At 39.7% G+C, this 18,039-nt stretch overlaps 1 protein-coding gene across 2 annotated transcripts in view; it reads right to left on the bottom strand.

Moving 5' to 3' along the window:
* atrnl1 (attractin like 1) overlaps positions 1 to 18,039 on the bottom strand; it is a 720,322-nt gene that overhangs the window by 575,624 nt on the left and 126,659 nt on the right. For both annotated transcript variants that reach the window (XM_033033944.1, XM_033033942.1), the window contains exons 8-9: positions 11,306 to 11,561; positions 9,459 to 9,642 (exon numbers count right to left, since the gene is read on the bottom strand). In XM_033033944.1, the coding sequence (XP_032889835.1) occupies positions 9,459 to 9,642; positions 11,306 to 11,561 (440 nt within the window). The remainder of the gene's footprint in view (positions 1 to 9,458; positions 9,643 to 11,305; positions 11,562 to 18,039) is intronic.

Below are 18,039 nucleotides of genomic sequence, written 5' to 3'. Positions count from 1 at the left end.
CAGAAAGTGTAATTACTGCACTACCTACCCTAAGTTTTAAGCTACATGCTCAAATTGATTTTTTCAATGCAAAGCAATTGTAAAACAGCACACATCATTTCTTATCAACAATCTTTATGACAGAATATTATGTTCAGCACGGTACATGCTCTTCCGTTTTCAATCTACAACTTGCTGTCAACAATGCTGGTGGCATTTAAAATGAAAATTTAGCACAAAAATAAACATAAATTCATAGCATTTAAACTGAGCTGAACCAGCAACTATTTATGGCTTGCAGCAAATATTAAATTGAATGAAATAAGCGTTAGTTTAGATACATCTTTAACTCAAAACTTCCATGAGGTAAAAACATTGTCAGTGAGGGGACGTGAGGGGAGGGTTGAGTGAGGGGGGGGGGGGGGGCAGAAGCTAGAGGTTGGACAGAAGGGACGTCGGGGGGGGAGGGGGGTGAGAAGAAGGAACAAGCGGGGAAGGAAGGATAAGTGGGGGGAGTAGGGAGAAGGGGGAGAGGTAGGGAGGGGGGGAAGAAGGGACAAGGGGGTCAGAAGGAACAGGGGAGAAGGGGACGAAAGGATGAGCTGGGCAACAGAAGGGATAAGTGGAGGAGTCATGAGGGATGTGGGGGGGCAGGAAGTACAAATGAGGGGGTTTAAAGGAACAAGTGAGGGGGGCTGTAGGGGGTAAAAGAGATGAGCGGGGGTACGAAGAGATGAGCGGGTGTTGGGGGGCAGAAAGGCACAAGTAGGGAGGTCAGAGGAGGCGAGAGGTGGGGGACAGATGCAGCAAGGGATGGGGACATTAGAGACAAGTGGGGGGAGGGCATAAGGAACAAATGGATAGAGCAGAAGCGTTTGGGTGAAATGGAAAAGATGAGTGGTGGCAGCAGGAAAGAAGAGATGAATGGGGAGGACAGAAGGGACAAGTGGGGGACTTGGAGGGGGTGGAGGGACAAGGCACAGAAGAGACAAATAGAGGCAGCATGGGGAGAAAATGGGGTAATAATAAAATTACTTCTCTGGAACATGTCTCACAACCTTTCCCAATGCAATATCGGGGCCATGCACCTACAATAGTGACAGCCCAATTGAAATTACGCTGCGATGGTACAAACCCCAATGTGTCACAAAATAAATACAAAGTACAAGTTTAAAATAGCGATTAAATAACAGTAGCATATATTAGACCACAAAATCCACCCTTTAATAAAAATTAACCAAAGACTACAGAAAGTCTCAAATCCCAAAGTAAATTGACCGGTCAAATAAAGATAGCTGGTGTCACAGACTTATGTCGACTTAGACACCAGGCTACAATGAAATTCCTTGTTCACATGAACCTCAAAGTACACAGATTGCATAATAATGACAGATGCAACAAAGAACACGACAAAGGCAAAACAATAGAATGGTGCAAAGATTGCAGTGCAATCTGAAGTTGCGCAAAAAAAATACTAAAGCCCAATAAGAGAACAGCAGAATGAGGTAGAGTTAAGGGTAAAGGTAGGTGGCAGCATCTGCAGGAAGGGGTTGTCAAAGAAGTGATTGGTTTAGGAGTCTAATAGCAATGGGGAAGAAGCTGTTCCTAAGTCTGGGCTTTCGACCTCCTGTATCGTCTCCCACAAGGTGGAAGGGAGAAGAGAAAATGGCCAGGATGGTAGGCAACTTAGACGATGCTGTAACTTATTGTGACTGCTAAACTCCAGCTGCATAGTTACTGGATGGTGGTAACAGTTGAAATATTCCCAAACCTTGTGCTTGATATATTTAGTGTTTTTTATATCTATTATTTTGTTTTGAAAAGCAGATAATTTTTGTGCCAATACAAATTTTATTATTCTTGAGATAGTCATCACTGCACAAGTGTTAATGGGGTGTTAAAAACAAATCCTTGTACAAACTGAACTGTCAGTTTTGCTACCCATTATAACAGCATGAAAAAAGATAATTTGGCCCATTAGACACAGAGGGGGGAAGCAGCATGTTGAGAAATTTATCTTGGAATTCCTCCCCTCAGCACTATGATCCGACTGCACTGCCTTGTTAAAGTCTCGTTTCAACTGACAAGGTAATGGTTTTCGGAAGCCTTGGAAATTAAGGCTTTCTGAAGAAGGATTAGACCCTGGGGACTGTTGCAGGGCAGAGAGATCCAAGAGAACAAGTACATAGTTCATTGAAAGTAACATAGCAGGTGGAGAGATGCCTGAGGAAGTAGTTGATGTTGGAAAAATAACAACATTTAAAAGACATTTAGACAGGTACATTAGATAGAAAAGCTTTAGAGCAAATGGGCCAAACACAGGCAAATAGGACTAGCTTAGTTGGAGCATCTTGATCAGCATGGATGAGTTGGGCTGAAAGGCCTGTATCTGTACTGTATATAACTCTATGACTCTAAGACCTCCAACTAGAAACAGACCTTGAAAGACATAACAAAAAAAACAAAAATCAGCCTAATCATTCCCATCTAAATGATTTGCCTTTCACTTACATTGCAAGCCTTAATTCCAGTACCAAGTCTTAAAAATTGTTATCTTAACGAGAAATAAAGATGACAAGGACTTCCACCCATCAAAAAAAATGCATTGTAGTTGCTTTGGATTAGCTGAGGTACTAATCCTAGGGTTTTCTGATTAACATCCAAGATTGAAGATTACTAAAAAGTGGTGAACACTGCCTGGTCCATCACGGGAACTGATCTCCCCACCATCGAAGAGATCTATAGGAGGAACCGACTCAACCAGGCGGCTAACATCATCAAGGACCCACACCACATTTAATAGACATTTGGACAGGTACATGGATAGTAAAGATTTAGAGAGACGTGCTAAATGCTGGTAAGTGGGGCTAGTGTAGAAGGGGCATCTTGGTCAGCATGGACAAGTTTGGCTGAAGGGCCTGCTTCCGAAGTGCTGTATGTATGACTGTGCAGAGGGATTGCAGTCCGAAAAAACAGTCCATATCGTGATTTTCCATAACACGTCATCTGCACATGTATCAAGAAACTCAATTGTGTTTATTATTTCTCTCCACATAAATTCCATAAGAGCAAATTTTATTTGGTATCTCAAATTTTTAGGTAATGATTTGTAAATTCTGTATCTGATATGTCACCCAAGCAAGTTTCAACCATCAGGATTTAATATTGAATTTAACAATTTTAGCCCTCTCCTCCCCATCACATGGGTGCATCTTTCTTTCTTGTTTATTTTTCCCAGTATCCAACTGATTGGTTTTAAAGTGATTGTTAGTTCGACAATTCTTGTCCACCCACGAGAACAGAAGAGTACATACAGCACAGGAATGGGCTCTTTGTTCCACAATGTTTGTGCTGAACATGATGTCAAGTTAAACTGATCTCATCTGCCTGCACATAATACACATCCCTCACTTAAGTTCATAGGTTATAGTTGCAAAATTATGCCATTTGGCCCATCAAGTCTACTTTGCCATTCAATCATGGCTGATCTATCTTTCTCTCTCAACCCCATTCTCCTGCCTTCTCCCCGTAACCTTTGACACCCTTACTAATCAAGAATCTGTCAATTGCCGCTTTAACCTTCTGGTAATCCTGCACCAACCCTCCCAAGTCCCTTTGCATCCACTGTACCCACTACCCCCAGCAGTGCATTCCAGGCCACCACCACTGCGTAAAAAAAAACATGCCTCATCCTCACCTTTTGGCTATGCCCTCTAGTGTTGGACATTTCTACCTAGGGTTAAAAGGTTCTGGCCATCTACCTTATCTATGCCTCTCATAACTGTGTACACTTCTATCAAATCTCCCCTCAACCTCTGACATTCTAGAGAAAACCATCCAAGTCCATCCAACCTCTCCCTGTATTGGAAATCCTCCAATCCAAGCAGTTTTCCTACATTCGCTCCCTACTGTGCACTGCGAAACATACTTCTCCAAATATGATGAAAGTTCCTTAAACATCAACTATTTACTTTCCCGCTGAGTATTTTCTGCTTTTTTCTCCTTTAATCTGCTGGACACATTTGCACCATTTTGAAATGGTAGGGATTTTCCCGACATGAAATCCTCAATTTCACACCACAGGCCACTTATTTGGCATACCTATTGGAGATCCACTCAATTCACAACACCATTTAATAGCCTTGAAAATCCCATCACTGTGAATCCGCTCAGGCTTTTAACCATGTAGCAAGGAGAGTGCAATATATCCCAATTTTATCCGAATAAACTGACCATCTATTGTGACATTAGGCCAAAAGATATTAGGCCAAGTATAAACCACAGCTCTGCTGACAAAAGACTAATCAAGAATGATCCATACATTAGAAGCAATCTGGAAAAGGCTACAACAGTGAGGCTACGCATAAACTAGCACTACTGCAGAATTTAACTCCAACCAGCACTGTCATTCCTGCGAAAGATTTGAAAAACTTTGGACCATATTCATTTAAATAAACATTTCTGTGGTCCTACAATTAAACAAAAATATTGTTACAGTGCATGGATTGTTTTAAACATTCCAAATATTTACTAAAAATATTTTCCCCATGTTAGAATAATAAATATTATTCATTTAAACCTCCAGTTTAAGCAAAATGTTTGTGCATATCTGATGACTGCTCAAATACAAGCACAGTAAACAAACAGCTCATGATATTCTAGGTTTTAACTATGTCAAAAGAACAACTCTTGCCCAAATTATTTTTAAAGCAGTCACTTCAAAACATTTTAGTCCAAAGTTCTGTAACATGCATTGAGTACAGCACTCCAGTTTTACATGAATAAAATGCTGCAAGTCTTTAAGAGAGTTATACAGCTGTCCAGCATGCAACAGGCTATTTGGTCAAACGTAACCATGCCAACCAAGTTGGTATTATGGATAGTCCAATTTTCCCACATTTGGCCCATATTCTTCTAAGCCCTTTCGATCCACATCTCTGTACAAATATCTTTTGAAAGTTATAATTGTCCATAGCTTCCTCTGGAAATTCATTCCAGGTACGGAACACTCTCTGATTAAAGTGGATGCCCCCAAGGTCCCTTTTAAATCTCTCCCCTCTCACCTTATACCCATGTCCTGTATCCTGGGAAATAAACTAAGCATTCACTGTATCCATACTTCTCATGATCTTGCACACATCAATAAGGTCACCCCTCAGCCTATAACACTCCAAAGAGGAAAGTCCTAGCCCATCCAACCACTCACTGTAACTGAAGTCTGCAAGTCCAGGTAACATCCCAGTCAATATCTTCTACACACTTTTTAACTTAATGACATCACTCCTATAGCTGAATAGCAACGGTTTAGAGGGATATGGGCCAAAAGTGGGTAAATGGGACTATCTGAGATCTTGGTTGGCATAAACAAGTTGGACCATAGGGCCTGTTTCAGTGCTATATGACTCTATGAGCTGAGTGGCCAGAAATGCACCACTTGCTCTTGCTAACAACTTGTATAGCTACATCATTATATTCCAATTCAATACCCTTCCCAATGAAGGCAAGCGTGTCAAATGCCTTCTTCACCACACAGCCCACTTGGCTCATTATTTTTAGGAAACGATACACCTTTACTCCCAGATCTCTGTGTTCCACAACGCTCTTCAGGTGTCTATCATTTACTGTGTGAGTCCTGCCACGGTTTGATGAACCAAAGTGCAAAGCCTAGCACGTGCTTAAGTTTAATTCAATTTGCCATTGCTAGGCCCACCTTCCTAATTGATCTAGATCCTGTTATAAAGTTGGATATATCCTTCCTAACTGTCCGCTATTCCACCAATTTTGGTGTCATCTGTAACAACAGAGTTACTACATTGTCATCCAAATCATTAATCTAAATAACAAACAACAGTGAACCCAGCACCAACCCTTGCATCACTCCATTGATCATAGGCCTCCAATAAGTCAAAAAACCCTCCACTACTACCCTTGGATTTCTTCCACCATGCCAATTTTTAATCCAATTGACCATCTAATTTTGGACTCCATGTGATCTTACATATTAACCTATTATGTAGATCCTTGTCAAAGGCCTTACTAAACTCCATGTGGACCACATCCACTGCCCTACCCCCATCAATGATGACTTCTTCAAAAAAACTGTCAGATTTATGAGACACAATTTCCCATGCATTGTTAATTATCCTTAATCAGTCTATGTCTATCCAAATGTAGGTCAATACTGTCTCCAAGAATCCCCTGCAACAGTTTTTCACATCACTGATGTCAGACATAAAAAACAATCCAACATTAGCTACACTCCTGTTTTCTGGAACTTCGCCTGTGGCTAAAAATAATGCAATATCTCAACAAGGCCCTCAACAGTTTCATCCGTGGCTTCCCATGAGGTCTAAAGATGCATTTTGTCAGGATTTAAAGTATCTACAATGATTTTATAATTGTGTACCAAAAAATACATGTTAAACAGTGTCAAAATAATCATCTCACATACACACATCAATGGATGTGAATATGAAAATATGAAAATAATGGTCAATAACAAAAAAACTGACAATACTTCAAAAAGCTTGAGCTGCACTTTGCCTCCTTAGCGGCCTGATTACATGCTGCGCAAATGTAAAAGCATTTTCAAAAGCAAGAAAAATCTTGGAGAATATTAAATTAACAAAGGAGTGAAAGAAGTCGGATATTTTGCACTTTACATCAATGTAGGGCAAAGGTAAGGACTATTTAGGCCCACATCACTTGTCAGTTCTTGGTCCATAGATCCTTCAAGCGCTCTTCCAGCCATTGATTAAAGTATGACGATTCTGGCCTTCACTACCTTCACGGGCAGAGTGCCCACGCCACTACTGCTTTCCAAGCAAAACATTTATTTCTCTAATTCTTTTATCAACATACACTGGCCTTAAATCTGCATATATATTTTTTTTTTTCTGACATCTCCACCAAAAATGGTGAAACTTCCTACTCATTGTCTTAGCCTTTTATAATTTTTGTACATCTCTACTATATCTCCCCTCAGCCTCACTTCCAAAATGAATCCTAGCCCACACCACCTCTCCTTATGGGTAGGACTCTCCAGCCCTGGCAATATCCTTGTGTATCCTCTGCATCACCCAGATATTATCACATCCTTCCTGTAACACAAATACTATAACTGTGCATGATACTCCATCAGTGGCAGCCGATAAGATATTTTAGGCTGTCCATTTTGGCTTTCTTTAGAACCCCTTTCGGTTTTATTCGATTCATTTTGCACAGGAAATCTAGACTTTCAGCAAAGCATCTTAATTCCTCATGTTTGCCTTCAACCCACATTTTCCTGTAACATAATGGGTAAAATCTAGTTTAGTTTAGTATCACGTGTACCAAGGTACAGTGAAAAGCTTTTTTTTGTTGCGTACTCTCCAGTCAACGGAAAAACGGTACATGATTACAATCAAGCCGCCCACAGTGTACACATACAAACAGGGTTAGGAAATTAATAGTGCAAGATAAAGTCAAGAAAAGTCCAATTAAAGATAGTCTGAGGGTCTCCAATGAGGTAGTTGGTAGCTCAGGGCCACTCTCTAGCTGGTGTTAGAATGGTTCAGCTGCCTGATAACAGCTGGGAAGAAACTGTCCATGAATCTGGAGATGTGCCCTTTCAAATTTCTGTATCTCATCCCTGATGGGAGAAGTGAGAAGAGGGAGTGTCCGGGGTGAAACTCTCCAAGCCTATGCCAACTCCCACAGCATTCACATCAATCCCATTATCCCATAACCTATTCTCTCATACCCATCAACTCCAACCCCAGATCCCCCAACTCCCAATTATCCGGTCACCGAATGATACTCAGGTTAATTTATAGTAGCCAATGTTCCCGATGTTGGGGGGAGTCCAGAACCAGGGGCCACAGTTTAAGAATAAGGGTTAAGGCATTTAGAACAGAGATGAAGAAACACTTTTTCACAAAGAGAGTTGTGAGTCTGTGGAATTCTCTGCCTCAGAGGGCGGTGGAGACCGGTTCTCTGGATACTTTCAAGAGAGAGCTTGACAGGGCTCTTAAAGATAGCGGAGTCAGGGAATATGGAGAGAGGGCAGGAACGGGGTACTGATTGTGGATGATCAGCCATGATCACATTGAATGGCGGTGCTGGCTCGAAGGACCGAATGGCCTACTCCTGCACCTATTGTCTATTGTCTCGTTGTCAATTAACCTATTGACACAACTTAAATTAAACTCCTATCAGGTCCTTTGTCTCTCATTTTTATGGATGTATTTCGATCACAGAACAGTACAATACGGGAACAGAGCCTTCAGCCCACAATGTCCATGCCGAACATAATTCCAAATTAAACAAACCCTATCTGCCTGCACTTAATCCATTCCCTGCATGTTCTGTATGCCTCTTAAAAGTTGCACTATTGTGTCTGCTCTGACAATCCCCACCCCATCAGCTCTTTGCAGCCACCCACCACCCTCTGTGTAAAACAACATACTCATCTCCTTTCAACTTTACCCCTCTCACCTTATAGCAATGGCCTCTAGTGTTTGACATTTGCATTCTGGAAAAAAGTTTCTGACTACCTGCCCTATCTATGCCTCTCATAATTTTATATATTTCCATCAGGTCACCCCTCAACCTCCACGTTCCAGACAAAATAATTTAAGTTTGTCCAACCCTCAAATCCTCTCCAAATCCTCTGCATCCTTTGTGTAATGGAGGGACCAGAATTGCACACAATACTTCAAATGCAACCTAACCAAATTTGTTCACAACTGCGATGTGACTTCCTAGCTCTTATACTCAATGCTTCAATCAATGAGGGCAAGCTACCACCCTACCCATTGATGGCACTTTTCCTATTTCTGTGCTCTGCTTATACTGTACTGCTTCAGTAGATGAGCCCTCCAGTATATGTTCAATGAGTACAGGTGTGAAATTCTCTCTGGTTAATAGTTTAAAAAATCCTCTTCCCTTATTTTATATCCCTCACTACCACGTTGGAAACATCAAACCCTGGAATGTGGATTTGGCAGTCCTGCCCCTGTCAACCTATTGTCCATAATGGCCACAATATCATAGTTCCATGCACTAATCCAGTCTCTAAATTAATCTGCTTTACCTACATTACTCATTTAAAAGGAGAAAGACTAAGTATTTAAATATATTTGAGCCGGGAGGATCAGGCAGGCATTTTAGGAATTTTGTTTGTGATTTTTTAAACAAACTTCCTTTCTTAGCGTACTATTGCAAAAGCTCCCAAATTAAAACTACAATCATGTCAAAAGTTTGTAGCCAACAAATTGAACCAAATGCAACATTTTTCTCTGTGCCTTGAATATTTAAATTTCAAGCAGTGAACTATTTTCATTATTTTCTTCTAGCACAGCAAGGTGCAAAGAACAAACTGGAATTGCTGTTCCAGTTCCATTTAGACCCCCTACACAATTTAATTCTATTTCAAATCAATTACACAGAAAGCTTCTGCAATCAAAATGAACTGAACAGAGCAGAACGTTTCCACTTACCAGGTACGGCTATTTACAGTGTACTTGTAGAGGTCATCCACCAAGCCATACTCATTGCTTCTGAATGCTTTGTATCCTCCATGTACATAAATTGATTTTGTCGCTGCACTGTAAACATTGCTGTGTCCATATCCACCCTGAACTATTGCACCCTTCGTCTCAGTCACAAACCACGTGTTGGTCTCTGGACAAGAAGCAAAACTAGTTTTAGAAGATTATTTCAACACAACATTTTCTGCAGAATTCTCTCTGCAAAAGAAAACTTTAGATGTTGTCATTTTGAAAAAATATAGACAAGATTAAGCAAGTTGTTCAAAGTTAGGCCAAATAAACTTCCCTCTTCCTTGATCAGATACTTTGTATAATAATAATGATGATATTGCCCAATCCAAAATCTTGGCTTCCAAAGCATTTGGGTTTAAGAAAGAGCTGCAGATGCTGGAAAAATCGAAGGTAGACATTTTCTAAACATTTGCTTATCAACTAATTTCAAATATGTTTTACAGTATTTTGCGGTTTAAAGTTAGCGTCTTAATTTTCAAGAAATCAATTAAGTGATTGATTTCAGAACACCAGACAGCCAACCATGTCATCTCTGGGTGCCCGCTCTACCACCCACCAAATGGAGCTCAGGGCCTGGCAGACATTCACGCAGAGACAACACCCGGTTAGAGATCTAACTATTCCTTTGGTTTATGTTTCATTCGCAAGAAGAAGAGTGATTGTAATCAAAAACTAAACTGAGGTGCAACTACTGTGAATCCCTTACAAACGTTCTGCGTGGATTTAAGCATTTCATGCCCAATATAGTAAGTGTATTGATCAACTGAAGAAATCTAAAGTCATCTCCACAGCTATATACAGCAGGTACACTACATAGTTTACACCCGTTATAAAGCAATAAAACAATTTCTTATTTACACAAAATATGCAATATAACTTAGTAAAAATGATTCAAATTACCTCCAATAAACTATTTCACTTTCATAATTATTGCAACTTGATTTGCAGAAGTAAATGTTAAATTGTGTTTTCGAAAGATTTCAATGCTGGTCGAAAAATGTCAGTTCACATTGCACAGCTGACAGTGTTCTATAGTTATACTTACAACAATAGTTATGTACAATGGTATGCTGCTAACAGTAATAAGCTTAATTATATCCATAATTTTACATTTAATAACTGAATTTTATGTTTTAAATACTCATGGTGTTTGGAATTACATTGCACTTGACGAGTGAACTATACATAAATAGATGGATGGCAGAAAGCATGCATTTGAGCGGCACAATGGCCTAGAGCTACTGCCTTACAGCGCCAGAGACCCAGGTTCAATCCTGACTACTGGTACTGTTTGTACAGAGTTTGTCCGTTCTCCCCGTGACCTGCATGGGTTTTCTCCGAGATCTTCAGTTTTCTTCCACACTCCAAAGACTTACAGGTTTGAAGGATAATTGGCTTGGCATAAATTTAAAAAATAGTCCCTAGCATGTGTAGGGGTAGTGTTAATATGCAGGGATCGCTGGTCGGTGCGGACTCAGTGGGCCGAAGAGCCTGTTTCCGCACTACATCTCAAATTAAACTAAACTTGAGGAATTCACACATTCTTGAAAGCCTTTTGCAAGCAGTTAAAACTGGAAAATTCTAAATATGTTTTTAAATATTTCTTTCAATGAGGAGCTCAAGTTGCACAGCTCAACAAATTTAACTTGTATTTTTATAAATATGCTTCAATTAGGTCTGTCATGGGACCCTTTAGGCAGCTTTTAATTTCTATTCTTCATTTCAGTCAGCATGAGAATACACTATTTAATTTCAGGAATTCAAATTACATACAAATGACTTACTTATATTGTATTCTTGAACACTGTTTATATAACCATAAAGTGCAGAATATCCAAATATAATGATCATGATGACATCTCCACTATCCATTTCAATGATATGTGCTGAATGTCCTTCCAAATCATACTGTTGCCCATGAGCAAGAACTGTTGGGGTTTTTCTTGTCCACGACAAAGTGGGAATGTTGAAGATCCATAGTTCATTTGTGATGTTTCCATTATCCATGTCAACTTTTCCCCCATACATGTAAATATCATTCTGCAAATAAAAAATGTCACAATTCAATGGGAACACCAATAACTTGTTCAAATGCAATCATATTACATTTTGAAAAAGAAAGTAGGGTGGGCAAGTCCCAAGAGGCATTTTTCTAATCATTGCATTGAACTTCTGCCATAACCTTAATTAAATTATTTTAACTTCATGACCAATAAACTAAATAAAATACCAAATGACCAATGAACTAAATGAAATACCAAAACCCCAAGAAATACATTGGATAGGAGACAAGTGATGAGTCAAGAGTGTTTAATTGTCATGTGGGTTAACCAAATCCATTAATCTAATGAAATAGTCAAAGAGGTGCTTTTCAATATTTAGTACAAAAATTACTCACTTTAAATATCCTAAAATATAACATATATGTACAGTTTATTTCACTCCTGCCATCAGAAAGAAGGTATAGGAGCTCGAAAACTGTAACATCCAGGTTCACGAACAGTTTCTGCAGTACAACTATCAGGCTATTAAACACTACAACTTCCTACTAAGCTCCAAACTACACAGACTTTGGGCCATTGATTTGTCTTTGCACTATAATTGTTTGTTTTTTATATACTGAACTTCTTTTTTGGAATGTATTATTAAGTTTAGAGTACTATGTTTACATCTTTGTTGTGCTGCTGCAAGTAATAACATATTTGTTCCATTTCAGGACATATGACAATAAAATACTCTTAACTCTCTCTTGACTCTTGACGTCAACAATTAAAAAATGGTATTCATGTTCTGCTTAAGCAACAATACACATTATACACAATCTGATGACCAATGTACTATTTGTTTGCTGGGTTCAGAGTCAAGTCTACCCTATTTTATCACTAGAAGAGTAACTTGCAATCTCAAAGTTCACCAAATTCAATCAAGCAAGGCAGCCACTTGAGAGTTTGCCTCATGCATCACACCAGGGATAATATCCTGTACTGGAAAGAATGAACTTGAAAAGTATTCAGTGTCAATGTTTGCATCATTACAGCAGTAATCCTATATAGTACAGGGCCTGTCCCACTTGCATGCGATTGCGTGTGTTTGGTGCGACCAACCGAAAGCGGAGGTCGCGCTAAGTTCGCGCGTGACGTCATTTACGCATATAAATCAAATCAGCTGGCCAGGATGCAGGCTGACTGAATTTGGGTGTCCGGGCGGTGACATCATCACGCACCGCCACGCGCTAGGCGTACGCCGTCAAGACGCTGCGTATGATGTTAAGATGCTGCGTACGACGCAATGCGCCTGCGTGCGTACGCTGGCCGATAGGCCGTTGGCGCGCGAAGATTACGGTCACTGCAGGAATTTAGGAGCCCCGCGCGATGTAGGGACCAGGCACAACTCCATACCCCTCCGCCCTTCTAAGTGGGACCGGCCCCGCGCGGCCATAGGGTGCCCATACGCCTCAAGCGACCATGAGGTAGCGTAATTTGCGAGCCGAGGTCGCGTAAGTGGGACTGGCCCTTATTTTCTCACAGCAAATATTGTGTGGGTATAGGTGCATAAAGGGAATTGGATACGTTATAATCTACAGTTTATCAGCAAAATCAATTACTTGAAAGTAAGTTTATTTGTTTAGAGAATACGGTATGCAAGGCCATTCAGCCAACTAACTCCACGCGGACCATCGATGACCTGTTTACGCTTGTTCCATGTTATCCCATATTCTCATTCACTCACAACACACTCGGGGCAATGTTAAAGAGGCCACAACCTACAAACCCACACATCTTTGGGATGTGAGAGAAAACTGAAGCACCTGGAGGAAACCCACACAGTCACAGAGAGAACGTGTGACTCCACACAGTCAACACCAAATATCAGGATTGAAGCCGGATCTATAAGCTGTTATCTATCTATCTATCATGATCAGCCATGATCATATTGAATGGCGGTGCAGGCTCGAAGGGCCGAATGGCCTACTCCTGCACCTATTTTCTATGTATCTATCTATCTATCTATCTATCTATCTATCTATCTATCTATCTATCTATCTATCTATCTATCTATCTATCTATCTATCTATCTATCTATCTATCTATCTGTTGCCTCAACATTTTGAAGATTCGTAAATCATTTTAAAAACATGATATTGCTGTTCAGGATCTGCTCTTTAGTACATAGATTTGTACAGCTCAAGACTAAGCCTTTCGGCCCACAATATCTGTAATGAACATGATGTCAAGACCAATTCCAATATCCCCGTACACAATCCATATCCCTCCATTCCTTGTATATCCACATGCCTATCCAAAAGCTTCTTAAATGCCACTATCATATATGGCTCTCCTACCACACTCAGCAGCACATTCCAGGCACCCACCACCCTCTCTGTGAAAAACTTTCCCCCGCTCTCACATTAAAGCTTTGCCCTCCAGTATTCAATATAATCAAATTGGGAAAAAGGTTCTGATTGTCTAATTTATCTATGCCCTTCAGAATTTTATATACTTCTATCAGGTCTCCCCTCAACCTCTGGCATTCCAGAGAAAACAATCCAAGTATGTCCAAGTTCTCCTTGTAGCTATGATCCTCTAATCCTTGCATCATTCATGTGAATCGCTTCTGCTTCCTTTCCTTCCTGTAATTCCGCAACCAGACTGCACGCAATATTCCGAATGCACCTTGACCAAAGTCCTTTAAAGCTGCATCATGACTTGTTGACTCTCATATTCATGCCTTACCAATGAAGGTAAGCATAACATAGGTCTTCTTTACCATTCCATCTACTTGTTTAGTTTAGCCACAGAAGGCTGTGGAAGCAACGTCAGTGGATACATTTAAGGCAGAGATAGATAGATTATTGATGAGTACATGTATCAGATTTTATGGGGAGAAGGCAAGAGAATGGGGTTAGGAGGGAGAGATAGATCAGCCATGATTAAATGGCGGAGTAGACTTGACGGGCCAAATGGCCTAATTCAACTCTTATCACATAATCTTAGGAACATAACCACGGAAATTCTGCAACCTTTCAATGAATGTAGATTCAAGCTTCAACAAAATGCCCTGTTACCATTCAATCACAATAATAAGCAATTAGCGTCTGGTAATTCAAAGCTCACAGCTTGATGAAATCACAAAAGGTCATTTCTTTGCTGGTTTTTAAATGGCAAACATTTTAAGCATTTGTGTAAGATTTAATTCTCAGACCTAAAATACAGCACAGTTCAGGAGGATCTACCAGGATCAATTACAATTGCCAATTATCCATGAAATGTTTCATTCTTCCTGACTAACTCTACAGGTTAAATAATTTATTTTTATATGCCAATAAATGTAAATCCTGACATCTTACAAAGATGATGGATCCCCGTGCAATAAAACAGTTTTGATATTGCCATTAATTACTGTTTATGGTGATTATTTATGTTGCCACCCATACTTCCGTTTCAACACACAAAGCTGGATAACTAAAGGAACACTGCACTCTGGTGGCAAAGCTGAACAAAGCAATCAGGATCACAATAGCTGAAAGAACTATCCTGAATTCAGTTTCATAATTCCTAAATGATGACAAGAATTTTTCGCTCACTCAGATACCACAATTTTTTCCAATATATCTTTGTATACTAGAAGCATTCAAGTTGCCTTCAACGTTATGGCCACAAAAAGTATGAATGATCACTTCAATATATTACATAAAAACTAGTGTATTGATTTTGTAGAAATCTTAGATTGTGGTGGAGAAAACTTAAAATGAAAACTGGACTGTACCAAATCAATTTCTCTACAGAGCTTCTTTTTTTTTGACAGGTGGCTCAATGTAAAAACAATAACCATTATTTTTAATTATACTTGGTGGGCAGGAATTGAAAGTCTTCATATCTAATTAAGCAAGTGAATTAATCTTTAAAAAAATTAGGAAAATTGGAATAAATAACCACAAAGTTAAAAAAAATATATATAAAAGTGTTGGGAGCCACAAGGAATCGCAGATTATGCCCACACTTAATGGACAAATTGCACTTCTAATGCCTAATAGAAAGATTGCTCCACGTGGTTCATCTACCTATTGAATTTAATTGCATGTCAAGCTCCTCTTACATTCATAGTGATTAATTTAAATTAATTTTGTGACAGCCATTTTGGTTTGGCGAATGTTATCTAATGAAGCCCGATAATTATGATTTATGACTCTTGCTGGATTCTGACATGTCACTCAACATGAAGAGGCTGTGAAATCTCACCACACAGATTGAATTGTTCCAACAAACCCTTTTGCTCTCCAGTCAATCCCCTTTTCTCCCGTTTGCCTTCCTTGTTCCCATCTCATTCACTATTAAGTTACATGCTCTCGTTCTTTTCACATAAACTACATTTAGTTCATTGCCCATTATTAACTCCATTGTGATCATGACTCCATGGAAATGCAGCAGTGAAGGAGAATGAGATTGGGGTGATATATCATCCTCTATCAGATGTGCACATTGGCACTTATCATGTCTCCAGTGATGGCACAGGACATCAGATTCTGGCACATAGCAATATTTTCCCACACTATTTTGTTTTTGTGATGTCAAAACATGGAGCTGCAGATGCTGGATTTCAGAAAATGACACGAAGAGCTATAATGCCTCAACAGGTCAGGCAGCATCCCTGGTGAACATGGATGGGTGATGTTTCAAATCTGAACCCTTCCACAGACTGATTGGAGATTGGGGGAGGGAATAAGAAAGCTGGAAGAGACGAGAAGCAGGACAAAATGTGGCAGTTCATAAATTAACAACAGGCGAGGGAGGTTTTTGATAGGCCAATAATTGGATAAAGGCAAGAGATGTAAATAAAAAAGTAGAGACAAAGGGATTGAAGAGTTGTGACTTATGAAGCCAAAGAATTGAATGATTTTGTAGTGGTTGTCAAATGAATGGGTGAGGGGGAGATGTTGAAGGAAAATGATATCAGCGGGAGTTAAAAAGATTGGTATTGGTTTATTATTGCCATATATATTGAGACAGTGAATAGAATTGTTTGTGTGCTGATAAGCTAAATCGTATTATGACTACAATCAGGTCATTCAGAAGTGGATTGGGTAGAGTAAAGAGAAAAATATCAGAGCGCAGAATATAGTGTTACAGATTTAGTGTTACATTTACAAGACCAAGGTCCATAATAAGGTTAATTGGAAATTTGGGACTACACCCTGACTTGTGGGAGGACCATTTTGTAGTCTGATAACAGCAGGAAAGAAGCTGTTCCTAAATCTGGTGGTACAGTGCCCTCCATAATGTTTGGGACAACGACCCATCATTTATTTATTTGCCTTTCCTCCACAATTTGAGATCTGTAATTGAAAAAAATCACATGTGGTTAAAGTGTACATTGTCAGATTTTATTAAAGGCCATTTTATACATTTTGGTTTCACCATGTAGAAATTACAGCTGAGTTTATACATAGTCCCCCCATTTCAAGTATCATAATGTTTGTGACATATGGCTTCACAGGCACTTGTAATTGCTCAGGTGTGTTACCAATTACCTCCTTAATGCAGGTATAAGAGAGCTCTCAGCACCTTTTCTTTCCTCCAGTCTCCCTATTAACTTTGGAAACGTTTATTGCTGTTTATCAACATAAGGACCAAAGTTGTGCCAAATAAAGTCAAAGAAGCTATTTTGAGACTAAGAAACAAGAATAAAACTGTTAAAGACATCAGCCAAACCTAAGGCTTACCAAAAGCAACTGTTTGGAACATAATTAAGAAGAAAGAGAGCACTGGTGAGCTTACTAATCGCAAAGGGACTAGCAGGCCAAGGAAGACCCCCACAGCTGATGACAGAGGAATTATCTCGAAAATAAAGAAAAATCACCAAACACCCGTCCGACAGATCAGAAACACTCTTCAGGTGTGGATTTGTCAATGACCACTGTCCGCAGAAGACTTGTGAACAGAAATACAGAGGCTACACTGCAAGAAACAAACCACTGGTTAAACGCAAAAATAGGATGGCCAGGATACATTTTTCCAAGAAGTACTTAAAAGATCAACCACAGTTCTGGAAAAAAGGTCTTGTGGACAGATGAGACGAAGATTAACTGATATCAGTGTGATGGCAAGAGCAAAGTATGGAGGTGAGAAGGAACTGCCCAAGATCCAAAGCATACCACCTCATCTGTGAAACACAGTGGTGGGGGTGTTATGGCCTGGGCATGTATGGTTGTTGAAGGTACTGGCTCACTTATTCTCATTGATGATACAACTGCTGATGGTAGTAGCATAATGAATTCTGAAGTGTATAGACACATCCTATCAGCTCAAGTTCAAACAAATGCCTCAAAACACATTGGCCGGCAGTTCATTCTACAGCAAGATAATGATCCCAAACATGCTACTGAAGCAACAAAGACATTTTTCAAAACTAAAAAATGGTAATTTCTTGAGTGGCCAAGTCAATCACCCAATCTGAACCCAATCGAACATGCCTTTTATATGTAGTAAAGAAAACTGAAGGGAACTAGCCCCTAAAACAA

The sequence above is a fragment of the Amblyraja radiata genome, chromosome 15 (assembly GCF_010909765.2).
Source record: "Amblyraja radiata isolate CabotCenter1 chromosome 15, sAmbRad1.1.pri, whole genome shotgun sequence".
NCBI classification, from domain to species: Eukaryota; Metazoa; Chordata; class Chondrichthyes; order Rajiformes; family Rajidae; genus Amblyraja; species Amblyraja radiata.
This window is presented reverse-complemented; position numbering and strand designations above follow the sequence as displayed.